This window comes from Phyllostomus discolor, chromosome 12 (assembly GCF_004126475.2).
Source record: "Phyllostomus discolor isolate MPI-MPIP mPhyDis1 chromosome 12, mPhyDis1.pri.v3, whole genome shotgun sequence".
NCBI lineage: Eukaryota > Metazoa > Chordata > Mammalia > Chiroptera > Phyllostomidae > Phyllostomus > Phyllostomus discolor.
The window spans coordinates 19,739,536-19,756,671 of record NC_040914.2 but is presented as its reverse complement, the minus strand read 5'-3'; the positions used below and the strand labels follow the sequence as shown (position 1 = coordinate 19,756,671).

The 17,136-nt window shown below is 47.5% G+C and overlaps 1 protein-coding gene across 1 annotated transcript; it reads right to left on the bottom strand.

Annotated features, from left to right (window-relative positions):
- Positions 1-7,032: 7,032 nt before the first annotated feature.
- On the bottom strand, positions 7,033-16,075 carry ZNF114 (zinc finger protein 114). Its single transcript, XM_036012124.1, has 3 exons — positions 15,985-16,075; positions 10,060-10,186; positions 7,033-8,147 (listed from the first exon to the last, which is right to left on the bottom strand). The coding sequence occupies exons 1-3, from the start codon at positions 15,985-15,987 to the stop codon at positions 7,063-7,065; spliced, it is 1,215 nt and encodes a 404-aa protein (XP_035868017.1). The 5' UTR covers positions 15,988-16,075; the 3' UTR covers positions 7,033-7,062.
- Between the last annotated feature and the right edge of the window lie 1,061 nt (positions 16,076-17,136).

Genomic DNA, 17,136 nt, shown 5'->3' with positions numbered 1-17,136 from the left:
CCTTAAAATGAGTTAATAATAGTCCCCACCTCAGAGTTTTTTTTTTTAAGCATATAAAGAATTGGTGTATGTAAAGCCTTAGAATGGGCATGTACTAAATGCTGACAACTGTTCGTGATTATGATGGTGACGAAGATGAAAACTAATGTAGCATTTTTCCCTTCATTTATTTTTTAAAGATTGTATGTATTTATTTTTAGAGAGGGAAAGAGGGGAGAAAGAGAGGGAAACATCATGTGTGGTTGCCTCTCACATGCCCCCTACTGGGGACCTGGCTCTCAACCCAGGCATGTGCTCTGATTGGGAATCAAACTGGTGACCCTTTGGTTCACAGGCTGGCACTCAATCCACTGAGCCACACCAGCCATGGTGTATTTTCTATTCTGTTCAGAAAATTGCATCTTGCTCTCCCTTCATGTGACCCTATACTCAGGTGAGGCTAGCCCAGTCTGTGGGTAAATGTTCAGCAACTGGCTCTTTAGGGGGAAAAAAAAAATCCTAACTTGCAATGTGCACCCATTTCTGTGGTGGAAATATTACCATCTCAGGTTCACTTTGTCCCATAGGAAGACTTGCATTTTTAAACCTGGGCTCTGGAATGTCAGTAACCCACATATACAGTGTAAGAAAACAGCTGACATGCATCTCAACCTCATTGGCAACAATGGAGAAAAGACTGAATTAAATTATACTCAGGAGCAGTGAAATTTGGAGTACTTAGTGGTTTCTCCAGGAGGGAGGGAGGAACTGGTGCTGCTGCATACAAGCTGTGCGGCCTTGGATGAGTGTCTTCACCTCTCTGAGCTCAGTTCCTCACCCTGAAATCAGAGATGGCAGTGAGTGAGTCCCTGGAGAAATATCACTGGGGGCCCGGCCTGGGCACCAAACCTTTTTCCATTGTACTTTGTCAGCCAGGATAATCTCAGACAGTGGCAAACACTATCCTGCCTTCTCAGTGGCAACTCAGAGAGTCAGGAAATCAATTTGAGGGGGTCTAACCAGCATTTAAAAATAGAAGTAGAGTAGAATAAAAAGCATGCAGGACAGGGTGGTTTTTCACGACACTATGTTGTTCATGTTAAATGATTTCTTACCCTGCATCAGAAAAGTTTGGAGGCCACTGGTCCACTGCCCCCAGCTTCAAACACTGATTTCCATGTAACCGGCCAACTGTGAACCGTGGATAGCAACTCCTGGGTCCTAAAGCAAACTTGTGGATGTCCTGGCCACGCTGTTGCCAGGCGGCACCTGTGTCCGGCCATAAGTGGGCTCTGCAGCGTCCTAGGTGGTGGTTTCCTTCTGCTCCCATGTCGCCCCAAGGATCCCGTTTGCTGGGACTAGAAGCCTTGACCATGAATATAAAATTCCGGAGCAAAGGGCAGGGAGGAGGGCTCTGGTCACAGGGATGTGAACATGCTGAGACCCATTCATCCCTTCCTCTCTCCACCTGTCCTTTAAATGCCTCTGTGCGCTGAAGTCCCCACTCCCAGAGCTCATGTCTGGTTGGGAGGACCGACAAGACTCCAAGTCCACAATCTCGTCAGTGCTGGGAGGCCCCCCACCTGGTGCGGGGGTGGGACAGATCGTGGTGGAGTACCCCCTGGCCCCCAGCCGGCTGTGTAATCTTAGGCAGCCTGCTCAGCCTCTCTGTGCCTGTTTCCTCTGCTATAAAATGGGAATAGCAGCACCTACTCCATAGGGTTATCAGGAGCATTAAATAAGTTAATATTTGTAAAGCACTTGGAAGGGGCCTGGCCTATGTTTGTGAAATCAACTGTTAAAAACTCTAATTTTACAGTGGTAGGAACTAAGGACCAAGGGTATGGGGGAGGGAAACGCAGGGGAAGGGATGGGGGGGGCTGGGTGAGGAAGACAGGGCCAACCCGGAGAGTTCTCTGCCCCCTCAGGTGGGTCCTTTGTCCCCCAAAGCTGAACTCAGCAGAGCTTTTGGGCACCACACAGCTGTGAGCAGCCGAGAGAACCCTCTGGCTCTTCTTTCTCCCCTTCCTCCCTCCTTTCCTTCCTTCTCAGGTTCATTAAAGTATAATTTACACTCTATAAAGTCCACCCATTGTGGGTTACCTCCTGGATGCACCCCCACTGGGGGATTGAACCCGCAACCTTTTGGTGTACTGGTGGGAAGCTCCAACCCACTGAGCCACCCATCCAGGGCTTAATAACTTTTCATAAATCGGACGGAGTTGTACAATTATCACCACAGTCCATGATCCCCCCAATTTCCCTCTCGAGAGCTTGCAGTGAATTTGCCATCCCCACTCCAATCCCACGCACCCACTGATCTCTCTGTCTGTACTAATTTCCTCCTTTCTGGAAATTCTGTATAGATGGAACCCTCCATTTGTACAACCCTATTCTGTCTAAAACTCGCTGGTACTGCTCATACAAAAGCAGTTTTAGCGACAATGTTTACAATACCTATGGCGAGACACACAAGAGTCTCTTTAAAAATAACCTTCAGGGCTGTGAATAAGAAGAATCACTCCTTTCGAGGCAGCCCACTTGGGTTCATCTTCGTCTGAATGAAGCAAGGCATAAAGAAGTATTCAGTGAGATACCATATATAGTATCAAAATGTGCCAAAACAGCAAATATCTGGAGATTTATGCACAGGGGGTGAGCATAAATATGGGCCAGGGAATGAATAATCTAAAATATAACCCAGTGACTTCCTCTTGGGGATGGGGGTGGGTGTCAGATATAATTGCCTGGCATTTCGTAACGAACTGTGTATGGACCTGGGTGGTGAGTACGTGGCACTCACCTTACCGACTTTTAACTCTGTATGTTTTCATATGCTTTGGTGGCCACATTTCCCAAAAAAACAGCAAAGGAAACCATCAGCCAAACAGGACAACCCACAGAATGGGAGAATGTATTCACCAATGATACATCTGATAAGGGGTTACTACCCCAAATTCATAAAGAACTCACACAACTCAACACTAACCCGCCCCAAACAATCCAATTAAAAAATGTGCAAAGGACTTGAATAGACACTTCTCCAAAGAGGACGTACAGATGGCCGATAGACATATGAAAAGATGCTCAGTGCCACTAATCATCAGAGAAAGGCAAATTAAAACCACGGTGAAATACCATCTCACACCTGTCAGAATAAATATCATCAATAAATCAACAAGCAACAAGTGCTGGCAAAGATGTGGAGAAAGGGGAACCCTAGTGCACCGTTGGCGGGAATGCAGGCCGGTGCAGCCACTGTGGAAAGCAGCATGGAATTTCCACAAAAAAATGAAATGGGAATGCCTTTTGACCCAGCAATTCCACTTCTGGGAATATAGCTGAAGAAATCCAAAATTCGAATATGAAAGAATATATGCACCCCTATGTTCACTGCAGCATTATTTACAACCGCCAAGATCTGGAAGCAGCCCAAGTGCCCATCAGTAGATGAGTGGATAAAAAAGCTATGGTACATTTACACAGTGGAATACTACTTGGCCATAAAAAAGAAGGAACTCTTATCTTTTGGGATAGCATGGATGGACCTGGAGATTATTATGCTAGGTGAAATAATTCAATCAGAGAAAGACAAATACCGTATGATCTCACTCATATGTGGAATCTAATAAATAATTAGAGACAGACTGATAGATACTGAGAACAGACTGACAGCTGTCAGAAGGGAGGAAGGTGAGGGGTGCTGGGTGACATATGGGTGAGGGGATTAAGCAAAACCAAACAAACAAACAAACAACTCACAGACGCAGACAACAGTGTGCTGATCACCAGAGGGAACGGGGTGGGGGAGGAAGGGGAGGGTACAGGGAGGATCAATGGTGACGGAGAGACTTGACTTTGGGTGGTGAACGCTCAAGACTGTACACAACTGATACACAATAGAACTATACACTTGAAACCTACATATCTTTATTAACCAATGCCACCCAAGTAAATTCAATAAAAATGTAAAAAAGTTGCAAATAAAAAATCAGGATAGAGAGCACCCCCTTTCCATCTACCTGTCTTCTGCATGAGGAAGCAGATCCCGTGAAGTCAAGCTTGTCTCGTTCTTCCATTGGACCAGGCTTGTGAGCTAAGAACGGTTTTTTATTTGTAAATGATTGGGAAAAAATAATCCAAAGGTTACCTCATGATATGTGACACAAAGGAAATGTGGAAAGCACCCTTTGTGCGTGGTTGTGGTCAGCAGTAAATGAGGACATACGTAAAGACTCACTCAGGGTAGTGTTGCCTTGTTTGTTTTTATTCATGGCAGGATGCATGGAATCTGTTTTACAGCTTCAATTTTGAAAAGCAATTCTTTAAAAAAATAAAAATATCTCAAAAAAAAAAAAAAAAAGAAAGAAAGAAAGGAAAGAAGACTCACTCATGGTAAAGGGCACATAAACTTTCACCCAGATTAAAAAAATCATTGTTGGGCCCTGGCCAACTGAGTGTGATTTGGTTGGTTGGAGCACTGTCCTGTAAACCTGGTCACAGCTTCAGTTCCCAGTCAGGACACATACCCAGGGTGTGGGTTTGATCCCCGGTTGGGGCTCATATGAGAGGGTGACCGATTGATGTTTCTCTCTCACATCAATGTTTTTCTCTGTCTTTCTCTGTCTCTCTCTGCTCTGCCTCTCTCCCCTCCTCTCAAAAACAAAAGAATGAATGAAAAAAATGTCCTCAGGTGAGAAAAAAAATCATTGCCAGTAGAGAAGGTGGTTTAACCATACTAGAAACAGCCCACAAGCAATAAAGAAAATGCCAGACTCCTAGGTGTCTAACAATATCGTCTCCAAACACATAAAGCAAGAATTGACAAAACAATGAGACTTCGATAACCCACCTTTAGAGTGGGATTTTATTATAAACTTGCTCACTAAAGAATGAGTACAACACTTTGTTAATGACATTGCAAAACACTCAAGAAGCTTAACCATTCAGACATGTACTGACCCCTGAGCCCACCCAATACCAAAGAAATACACAGTATTTTGAAACACATAAGGAGCAATTTTTAAAAAACTGGCCACGTGCTAGGTTGATCATTTAGCATTTAACTGAGTGATAAAAAAACCGAACTCTTTTAAAATGCTTCTTAATCCAACTAGATAGGGATTTGCTTCATGTAATAAGTCTAAAAAAATAGTCTATTGCAGCCATGGACACCCACAAATATATCATTGGGGAGCAAAAATCTTGCATTTTGAGGGTTGTGTGATAGGGACCATGACCTTCACTCAACGATCCCAACATTGCTATGTTAATGCAGGGAGTACTGCCTAATCTGCAGAGAGCAATGGGGAGAGAGAGCAAAGGGAACTTGTATAAGAGAAACTGAGTGGTGAGCCCTGGCTGGTGTGGCTCAGTGGACTGAGTGCCAGCCCGTGAACCAAAGGGTCGCCGGTTCGATTCCCAGTCAGGGCACATGCTTGGGTTTCAAGCCAGGTCCCCAGTAGGGGGTGGGTTAGAGGCAATCACACATTGATATTTCTCTCCCTCTCTTTCTCCCTCCCTTCCCCTCTCTCTAAAAATAAATAAAACCTTAAAAAAAATGAGAGACTGAGTGATGAACACTGTCCCCTCTGGACAGCTGTCTAAGAATCCATACCAGGAACTGTGTCTTCCTCATTGGCCAGGGCTATACATCATTCCTGCCCTCAGTTAGGAGGAAAACTGAGACATGCATTTAAAAACATTATCCAGTTCAGTGGATTGAGCGTGGGCTGCAAACCAAATGGTCGTGGGTTCAATTCCCAGTCAGGGCACATGCCTGGGTTGTAAGTCAGGTCCCCAGAAGGGGGCGCATGAGAGGCAACCACATATTGCCATTTCTCTCCCTCTTTCTCCTTCCCTTCCCCTCCGTCTAAATATAAATAAAATAAAAACATTAAACAGTGATAACTTTGGAACAATAAATCTGTGTAACCTTAGTAAAAGAAGGCATATGATCAGGCAATTGAGAATCACCGCAGGAGGCCAAAATGATAGTCAGGACAAGAACCACCTATCAGCACCATCAAGATCACACACTGTCACTATAACACAGTCAGATCATGACGAGTAACAACTACGACCACAAACTGATGAAAGGGGCATTATAGAGCGCATTCAACCCTAAGCTAAGTCAGATGTGACTCCAACAGGAAGCCACACTCACCGTTGGCGAGATGTACGTAAGTGAGTTGTAACGAAGCTACTACACGTCACAATTCATGTGGCAGAGCAGAGAGGGTACAGAGAGGGATACTCATTGTTGTACAGGATTTTATTAGAAAAGAAGAAGTGGAACATAATGAACTTTGGTTTCCACCAAAGGATGGGACGCCTATGGCAGCAAATATAAATACCGATCATGGTGTTTCTCTCCGCCCGTGCACTCATCTGAAGCCCGAGAGTGAAGGGCGGGAACTGAAGGCCTGCTCTCGTCCATCTGTGCGAGTCTCCTCCTCAGGTGTGGTCTCAGGTGGGACTCAAGAAAGGAGTGTTGGAAGAGGTCTCCCCACATTCCTCACTTGTGTCTCTGCCGTGAGTTCTTCATAGGGACTTTTGAATTTGAGATGACATCGAAGGCTTTTCGTATGCCTCAGATCCGTGAGATTTCTCTCCAGTGCAAGAAGAAATGTCTCCTCAAGACAAACGAAGGTTAACAGCTTTCCACACATCTTCTCTTCACAAGGCTTTCTCACCCATGTGAATTTTCCCATTTCTGTTAAGATACCAGCATTCCAGGAAGACGTTTCCCTGTACGAAACTGCTGGAGCTCACTTCTAATATGGCCTCTTTACGAACTTGGTATTTTGAGAATAAAGCTTTCTTTGGGTTTCTTTTATTCTAGGGAGCTCTCAGCTATGTTTTTCTTTTTTTTTTTTTTAAGGCTTTATTTATTTATATTTACAGAGAGGGGAAAGGAGGGAGAAACAGAAGGAGAGAAACATCAATGTGTGCTTGCCTTTCATGCGCCCCCTACTGGAGACCTAGACCACAATCCAGGCATGTGCCCTGACTGAGACTCGAACTGGTGACACTTTAGTTCTTAGACCTGTGCTCAGTCCACTGAGCTACACCAGCCAGGGCTCAGTTGTGCTTCTTTAGATGGCTTGTAAGTCCTGAATGACCAGTGAAGCCTCTTCCACATACTTTACAGACATAGGGCCTCTCTCCAGTGTGAATCCTCACATGTTTGGTCAGGCCTGAGGACTTCCGGAAGGCTTTCCCACACTCCTTACATTTATGGGACTTCTCCGCCATGTGCCTTGCTAAATGTTTATTGAGGTGTAAGGAATATCGAAAGGCTTTTCCGCACATCTCGCATTCATAGGGTTTCTCTCCAGTGTGGATTTTCATGTGTTGCATAAGGAAGGAGTGGTAAGCAAAGGCCCTTCTACAGTCTTCACACTTGTAGTTCTTCTCTCCGGTCCTGGTGCTCCTGTGGGACTCAGACACTGCAACGCGGACAGAGGTTTTCCCACTTTGATTGTTCTTATTATCTGCCCCTGCCGTATGAGATGGCACCTGCACACCACGGAGCGAGCAGCTTTGAGAGGTGTTTTCAAAGGTGTTAGACGTGAACGTTTTCTTTTTGATGTGAGTCTCGTGTGTCCCAAGGGCACCGCCTTTGGCGAAGACTCTTCCCGGTGGATCCCAACCAGGGACGGCAGCGCCTGCACACTTTTCATCGTGAAGACGAAGCCCGTGGTTCTGGGTTTCAACCTGTGTGTTGGATTTCACGTCTGTTGGAGTGCTCTTCCTTGGAGCTGATGGGACGTTCTGCCACAATCCTCTACCATCCTTGCTGTTTTCAGAGGTTGTGTGGTTACTTGGTAAGGCACAATTTGGCTTCCAAATATTGGGGGGGCTGTATTTTCTTGTGGAATCTCCCCGTGAAGGCACGAGCTTGGAGCTTGGTGCAGGGCACTCCCTCATTTTGGGATATGCACAGTCTCGAGCCAGGGACTTGTCCTCCTCTTGGGCAGCTGCAGTGGGCTGCCCTTCCTGCCCCCTCTGCCCGCGGGGCTCCTGTGTTCGGGGGCATTCCCAGTCTCCTCGTAAGGCAGCACTGTTGCTCGTGAGAGACACTCTGTTGGCTGTGTGGAGTGTCTTTTTAGCGAGAATGTCCTGCTGAGAGACCGAGTCTTTGGTTTTAGGTTGAATCGCCTGATCTGAAACAAAGCAGCACAGAAGTTAAGTTCTCTGATGAAAGTCAAGGTGGGCAGGAGAAGATAAAACAGGTGAATGCCCCCATGGGCTTCTTTTTAAATGTTCACTCGGACACATGAGAGGGGCAAGTATGAAAGCAAAGAAAGCGAGAGAAGGAAGTAGAGAGTCCTTAGGAACCCGGGCTGGGTCAGGAGTGTGGCTGTGGTTAAGGACCGTGGTTCAGCATGGACAGCAGGCTGCTCAGAAATGGTCTGCAGCACTGGCTGCTGTGGTTCAGTGGGTTGCTGTTGTTCTGAGAACCAAAGGGTCACCAGTTCAAATCCCAGGCAGGACACATGCCTGGGTTGTGGGCCATTCCTGGTTGGGGCCATGTGCGAGGGGCAACGATCATTGTTTCTCTCTCTGTTTCTTCCTCACTTCCCCTCTCTCAATAAATAAATAAATAAATAAATAAATAAAACTTCAAAAAAAAAAAAAGAAGAAGAGAAGGAGAACAGAGCTCTCTCCAACATGCGATGACACAACAGGAAGGTAGCCATCTGCATACCAGGCAGCAGAGCTCTCTGGGAGCCAAACCCGCCAGCACCTTGACCTTGGGACTTCCCAGCCTTCAGAGTGTGAGCAGCAAGTGCCCACGGCCTAATGCCCAGTCTGTGCTGTTCTGTCCCATCAGCCCGTAAGGAGGAGGAGAGAGTTTGTGTGTAATTTTAAGGTTGAAGAGGGACCGGTCTTCCTTTGGGAACAAGAGAAGTAAGTAGTGAGAAGATGATGAGATTTAAACTTTCTATGAGCCCAGTGACGTCCACATACACAAGCCTCAGCCTTCTTCGCAGATGAAATGGACTTTTTAAAAAAAACCGAGGTGAAATCACGCAACATAAAAGTGCCCATTTTCAAGAGTACAGTTCAGTGGCATAAGGTTGTACATCTTTATGTTGTACAACCGTTATCTCCATTTAGTTCCAGCACCTTTTCACCCCCAATCCCAAAAGGAAACCTTGTATTCGTTAAGCAGTCCCTCCTTCTCCTGTTCTGGGCAACCACTCCTCTGCCTTCTGATGGGTTCACCTGTTCTATTCCGAATAGGTTTACCTATACCTATTCATATAAATGGAACCCTACACTATGTGTCCTCTTGTGTCTGGCTTCTTTCATTCAACAACAGAATGCTTTCGGGTTCAGCCACACTGTCAAATGCATCTGAAAGTCATTCCCTTTCATGGGTGGAGAATACGCCATGGTTTGGATTGAGCACGTTTGGTTTCTCCGGGCACCTGCTGATGGACATCTGGGCTCTACCTACCTTCTGGCTACTGAGGACAGCGCTACTCTGAACCCCTGCTCCTGGATCTGTTTGCACCCCACTTTCAATTCCTTTGGGTCTATACTGCAGAGAGGAATTGCTGGATCATACGGTAATTCTGTATTTCTTTTTATTAAAAGACTTTATTATTTATTTTCAGAGAGAGGGGAAGGAAGGGAGAAAGAGAGGGAGAGGAACATGAATGTGTGGTTGCCTCTCACGCACCCCCTACTGGAGGCCTGTCCCGAAACCCAGGTATGTGTGCTGACTGGGTATTGAACCAGCAGCCCTTTGGTTCTCAGGCTGACACTCAATCCACTGAGACACACCAGCCAGGGCTGTTCACTTTTTGAGGAACCTCCACCATGTTTTCCACAGTGGATGCGCGGAATCTCCACTTTTCTCTGGAAGGCACTAAAACGCTGTGCCCCACATTCACCCATTAAAGGATCCCCCAAAGGCTCTTACTCACGAGGTGAATAAAATGTAATGCAACAAATAAGGGAAACCCTACACCTACCACAGCAGCAGCCTCCTGCACACAGGGGGCGGGGCCAGACTCTCCCCCATCCCAGGGCTACAGAGAGAGCGCAGGACGGGGCACCCTTTACCTATGCAGGCCAGGTTCCGGAAGTTCTCCAGCATCACGTCTCGGTAGAGACGCCTCTGCTTGAGGTCCAGCAGGCTCCACTCCTCCTTGGTGAAGTTTAATGTCACGTCCCCGAAGGTCACTGGCTCCTAAAATTAAACGCCTGGTTCATTGGGGTACTTAGAGGAGGAGAATTGGGCCACCTCCCAAAGATAACTTGAAATCCTAACCCCCAGGAGCTGGAATGTGACCTGATGTGAGAACAAGACTTTTGTAGACATGAAGGAGGGAAGGTGAGGTCACCCTGGAGTGGTGGGGTGAACTTCAGAGAAGAGGAAACGTGGTCACATAGAAGGAAGCACGTCACACAACGACGCAACAGCAGAAGTGGTGATAGGAGAAAAGCAAAGGACAGGCGGTTGCAAGTTGTATGGAAAATTGTCCTACCTCGAACCTAAAGGCAGATTTGGCACAGTCTACCAGAGTTTTATGTACATGTATCCCTTGACCCAGCATTTGTGCTCCTAGGATGGTATTACCATATGCCCTGGCCAAAAAGCCAAATGCCAGATACATTTAATTATTTATTTATTTAATTATTTAAGAGGATTTCTGACAGCCAATGAGTGAAAACCACCCCAAACATTCAACAACAGGGATTGCTTAAAAATCTGTGTGTGCTGTAGCCCTGGCTGGTATAGCTCAGCGGATTGAGCACTGGCCTGAATACCAAAGGGTCACCTGTTCAATTCCCAGTCAGGGCACATGCCTGGGTTGCAGGCCAGGTCCCCAGTAGGGGGCGCACGGGAGGCAGCCACACATTGGTGTTTCTCTCTCTCTCCCTCCTTTCCCCTCTGTCTAAAATAAATAAGTAAAATATTTAAAAAAGAAAAGAAAGAGAAGCAGACCTCTCTCCAGGTGGCTTCACTGCTAAAAGTAGTGTTGCCGTTCTACTTACAAATATTTCATATTCACTGCAGGATCAGGCAAAGGGATTATGTTAATGTTAGGAAGCAAGCTTTTCAGTCTAAGAAGGATTCAAATAAAAAGTAAAAAAAGTTTTAAAAAATCAGCTTCATGGAAGGTTATCAGCATGAGCATGCAGCCAGTGTATGCAAAGAAAATGGTTTGGGGGGAGCATTTGGGATCTCATTCTCTGACATGCCACTGGTTTGGCTCAAGGAAACTCTTAAAATTTTTTTAAAAAAAGATTAGGAGGATGAATAAGCAGAAGGCAAAGACAAACGGCTGATCCAGGAGCCAGAAATATGAAACGAGAGTCGGAGGTATCTTGTGGTGCCAGAGGGCAGAGACACCATCCTAGGACACGTGAAGAGGATGTAGATGCTCTGACTGCTGTGACTCAGTGGGTTGGGCAGCTCTCTGTGGACTGAAAGTTTGCTGGTTCGATTCCCAGCCAAGGCACATACCTGGGCCAGGCCCAGGTCCCCAGATGGGGGCGCGCAAGAGGCAACCAATTGATGTTTCTTTCCCTCTCTTTCTCCTTTCCTACCCCTCTCTAAAAATAAATAAATTTAAAAAAAAGAGAGAAGATGTAGAGGCCGAAAGCCTTTGGATGACGCAACTTCAAATATCCTGAAGAACAAAATCTCAATTGGCTGAATACACTGAATACTAAAAGCACATGAACTCAGACTGATACCTAGAAAAGGAGCTGGAAGGGGAACAAAGGACCATTTCTCGCCCCTGGAGGCAGCTTAGTCTTTACTGTGAAACTCAGTCAATAAAGAAACTTGTCAGAATTCCAGGTGAAAACCTAAAAGAAATGATTACACTGAAAAGCCGGAATTTTGCAGCTCAAATGAAATAACTCACCTAGAAACAAACATGCATGGATGCTACGACACATTGATGACACATAATGTCAAGAGCCACCTCGCAATTGGTTGCCTCTCCCATGCCCCCAACTGGGGACCCAGCCCGTAACACAGCCATGCGCCCTGACTGGGAATTGAACCAGCGACCTTTTGGTTCACAGGCCAGCATGCAGTCCACTGAGCCACACCAGCCAGGGCTCCATAGGTCTAACTTTCATCCACACACAGATCCACAGCTGGGACTGCCAGTCAAGGTCATGAACAAAAGGGAGGCAAGTTCCAGCGAGACTATGAAACCTGAAAGAGAAACATCACTTATGCAGTATGTTAGCACCTGGTTGAAAGAAATCTAACTTGAAAAGATATTTTTGGTAGAAACGTGGAATTTGAACCCCAACCAGGTGGGCTATGAGTTTTGTTTTTTAAACCCATGCAAATGGCTGATTCCTTAATCTGAGAACCTAAGGGCGTTGATTATGTTATTTCAACATTTGACTGGAAGAAAAGAAAAAGTAGAAAATTTTGACTTGTATAAGTTTAATGTATTTTTGTCTTCATAAAATTTATTATTATATATTAAGCAAACTTGGTTCAAAATTTCATTATATTTAGCCCTGGCCGGTGGCTCAGTTGGTTGCAGCATTGTCTCCATACACCAAAAGCTTGCAGGTCAGATCCCCGGTCAGGGCTCACACCTGGGTTGTGCATCCTGTGCCTGGTCAGGGCATGTAGGGGGTGCAACTAATCAGTTTCTCTCTCTCTCCCTCTCTCCCTCAAATCAATAAAACATATCCTGATATGAGGATTAAAAAAAAAGTTAAGAACAAAACAACAAAAGGACGTTTTTTGTTTACTCTGCCATGCAATCTTACAGCCAATCCACTCTTTCCAAAGCTCAGAGATGCAAAAGAGCTTTCTCAGCGTGGACGCTAAATGATGGAGAGTGTCAGATGCACCATACAGTGAGGGAAATGGAAGCGAGGCCCGGTGCCATTCACCCAGCTTCCACACAGGGTCCGCCTCCCCACTCCTCCAGACAGCCTGGCGTTTCATTCTTAAACGCTGCCATTGTGGATTCCTAGAGCAGGGGGAGTCTTGGAAAAAGGCAATCGCCACACTTTCACACTGAGCAATGCCGGGGTCTGCTTCAATAGAATGAGATATCTAGTCCATTTCCAAAACAAGACCCATATAGGTATTTGATCGCTTGAATCTTTTAAAATCTGTGATGACCCCTTATCCTTATATTCACTGTAGAGGCATGTGCAAGTAGCTCACTTTCATGAGATAAGTGACTCCTTAGTCTTGGAAAGATATGCAAGGGTCTATAGAAACGGTTACTCCTGGGTGGCCGGGAGCTGTGCGTAGGGTGTGCTAAGGCAGGGCGGAGGATTTCAAGGTTTGCCCTAATCAGCTCCATTTTTTAAAAAACACATTGATCTATTACATATTAAAAAAACAAAAACCAAAAAACAAAACAGCCCTGGCTGGTGTGGCTCAGTGGATTGAGTGCTGGCCTTTGAACCTAAAGGCTGCCGGTTTGATTCCCAGTCAGGGCACATGCCTGGGTTGTGCTCCAGGTCCCCAGTGTTGGGGGGGGTGGGTGGGTGAGAAGCAATGGATCGATGTTTCTCTCACACATGGCTATTTCTCTCTTTCTCCTTCCCTTCTCCTCTCTCTGAAAATAAATAAATCTTTTAAAAAGAATAACTGTGGTGCTCAGTTATTAAATGCTTGGGGACAAAACTAGAGTTATGGGGGGGGGGGGAGAATATGGGCTTTCCCTGCAACATATCAGTTGGAAACCTCAGACTCTGACCGAGGGCATGGGCAGCAAAGTCAGAGAGGTTTTTTTTTTTTTCTTCTCTCTACTGTTTTAACTCACTGAGGAAACTTGTTCTCTAAAAGTCAGAGCCTACTCTATGGTACACGGAGGCACTCTGGCTTCCTCACCCAGATGCCTGGGCACCCAGCAGCAACAGTTTCTCAGAGCCTCCAGGATGGGCCTGATAAGCAGTGTTCTCATAGCCTTGACCCTGGGTCCGACAATCGGTTCCTATGGCCTTGAGCAGGCCCACATGCGTAGAATGAAGTTCTGTTGCAGGTCCCTGCCAGCTTTGTCTACATTTTATTTTTATATTTTGTGTCTTATTTTTTCAATTTTTAAAAAAGATTTTATTTATTTATTTTTAGAGAAAGGGGGAGAGAAACATCAATGTGTGGTTGTCTCTTGCACGCCCCCTACTGGGGAACCTGGCCCACAACCCAAACATGTGCCCTGACTGGGAATCAAACCAGTGACCCTCTGGTTTGCAGGCTGGCGCTCAATCCACTGAGCCACGCCAGCCAGGGCTATATTTTAATATATAAGGTAGTTAGACTTCCCACTGAGAGAGGGGACAGGTGATGTGCAGTGTGACACACAGTGACATGCAGGGGGGCACGCAGCTTGCAGCGTGCGTGGATCGCCCACCCTTGAAGGGCGTGTCAAGCATTCCCAACCACTCCTGTGAATATTCTTCCCTCTGGGAACCTGTCCTGTTTTGGACAGAGGCAACACATCTACCTAAAACCCTAAAACGTGGCTGTTTGACATCATATCAGTAAGAAAGGAACTTGCCACTCCTGCCTGGGGCATCTAAGTCACTGATACAGAAGCAGAGTGTCAGATAAGGGGTCTGGATGCAGCATTCCACAGCTATCAGGAGTTTGTGGTTTCCAGGGAAACAGCCAGCTGGGGACGATAAACTCTCCCCCCCCCCCCCCCGCCCCCAGCCTGAGCCTCTCCCGGCAGCATCCTCACTGCAATTTGCACTGTCCCCCAATCCTGTAACGGATGACCTGCACCCTTCTTCTCTCTGGCGGGCTCCTCTGGGGTGCAATGTCCCCCACTCACAACAAACCAATACAGCTGGTGCCCCAGTTTCGTGCCTGGTGAGCTCAGGTGTGTCAGCGTGGGACAACGGGAAACCAAGGAAAAAGGTGTCGGAATGCCGGGGCAGCTGAGGTCAGCAGCCAGAAGGAAAAGACTCATCTGGCAGATGACTCCCCTGCCATCTTCCTGCAACGTGTCCTTTTCAAAACTGCCTCTACGGGGTGCGGGGGTCTCCGTTCACCAAAGGGGAGAATGTACCCACCCGACTGTGGAAGTAAGGGGGCCACATGTGAACCCCGACAAACCCAGGGGAGGCCAGCGTGGCGGCCTCACAAACTCAGAGACCTGAAGCTACCACCACAGGGTGGTCTGCAGTTGGATGCTTCCTAACTGTGCGCAGGTCAGGTCCAGCATTTCCCCTATCGGTGGTCGGTCTTCACCTTAACCGACACTGTCTGTTGTCTTTGTGCATCTGAGAGAACGTCGCTTCGGAATGTCCTCTTTCCTTCTCACGGACCCCTGAAAGCCCAGGGCCCGCATGGGGGTGGGGGACTGATGGGGGATGGGGGACTCAGATGTCGGAAATTTTTAGTTTCGGGTGATAGCTAATGAGCTCGGTCATCCACGTATGTAAAAAGCTATTGTTGCGGGAACCGAAGGTGTGACCCACCCGGACTGCAGGAGACCGGAAGCAGTTCCACCTTCGTGCCTGGGAGGCCTGCAAGCGGTCAGGACGGAACCCGAGCCTTTACACCCCGGGGTGAGACGCGCCGCCCAGGACACAGCTGAAAGGGTGCTGCACCTTTCATCTGGTTAACTTTTCCCTGAATTCCAAACCCCTTACCTATGCTTTTCTTTTCCTTATCAAAGAAACTGAAACCAAACTCAAATCTCAAAGCCCTTTCCCTAGAAGAACCCATCCCTCAGCCTTTCTGACTGCCTGGGATTCCCCAGCTCACCCCAGTGCAACCCACTCCGGCACTGGAACGCTTTTATGGATTCACCTAAGTAACACAGTCCCCCCAGGGTCGGGGGCGTTTTGCAAGGTTGCAGCCCCCCGCCCCCCCCCCCCATACCCAGGCAAAGGTTGAATTCGAAGCGCAACGCGTGGGCGGCTCCTGGCTTCCCCTCTCCTCCCCCGCGGAGAGCGACTGTGGCAGACCGCGGCTCCCAGCTCCGGAACCCGCCCGCCCCGGGCGTGGGCAACCCCCCAGCGGGCACAACGCACCCTCACCATTTCAGCAGCACCGGCTCCGGCTCCGGGCGCAGCGCAAGAAGCAGCTCATTCGAGGGGCGAGCGGGCTGCAGAGCAGTGGGCCAGAGCGCTGGGGCTGTACAAACAAGAATAACCCAATAAACCAATGATTAAAAAAGTTTTCCCCTTCCCCAGGGGAGACCCAGGGCAGAGGGGCGTCCTGCCCAGGCATTCCGTATCCGCCTCCAGGGTCCCTCATCAAAGCGGACGGATCAAGGAGTTCACGAGAGGAGGAGCAGACCGCAGGACACGACCCCTCGGAGCGCAGGGGCTAACCTGGCCTGGGACACATTTGTACCTCCCCGGGCGCCCCGATCCTGGGAGGCGGGGGACATTCCAGCGCCCGGGCTACCTCCCAGCCGTGGACCCTCACTGTCTCCTCCACCAGCCGTAGGTTCACAGGCTTGGAATTTGGCCCAGGGACACTGGATTTGTGCCCCCAGAACTTTAGGTGTTTACATTCTAAGTGCCCTGTGATCATCGTTTCTTCTCCGGGGACTTTATTTGATGAACCCCCAGCAAAGTCCCTGAGCGGCTGAGCTACTCGGACTCTATCAGGGACAACAGGTGTCCTGGTGTCAGGCGCCCTGATGCCCTTGCTTGGCTCTGATATCAAAACAGTTTCAGTCTTAAAACTTTGGATAAAGAAATCACACTCCCTCCCTACAGGCCCATAGCCTCCTCCCTTCCCAACAGTCACTCATCAAAATGCTACTTCATTTTTTTCAACCGTAGATGAATCTATATTGATACATCATAACCATAGAAGTCCATAGTTTACCTTAGGGTTGGTTTACTCTCGGTGTTGTGTGTTTCTATGGGTTTGGACAAATGCATAACAGCATATATGTCATTATAGCGTCGTACTCCCTAAAAACTGTCTGTGCTCTGCCTGCTCATCTTCCAAACGAAAACTCTGTGTTCTGTAACTCCCGACTCCCTTTGTCCTTCCCACCCCCTCAGCTGCTGGCAACCTCTACTTTTCATCACTATGAATTTGACTATTCTTCGTACCTCATGGAAGCACAATCACACGATCTTTGTTCTTTCGTGTCTGGCTTATTTCACCCATCAACTGATGGTCACCGGCACCCCCTCCGCTGCAACAAGAACCCCCAATTTCGGGTGCAG

What these genes read in the sequence shown, in the direction of transcription:
- ZNF114 (XM_036012124.1), bottom strand. An exon ending in CCGGAACCTGGCCTGCATAG is followed by an intron (nt 8,148 to 10,059) that starts GTAAAGGGTGCC and finishes GCTTTGTTTCAG; the next exon opens with ATCAGGCGATTCAACCTAAA.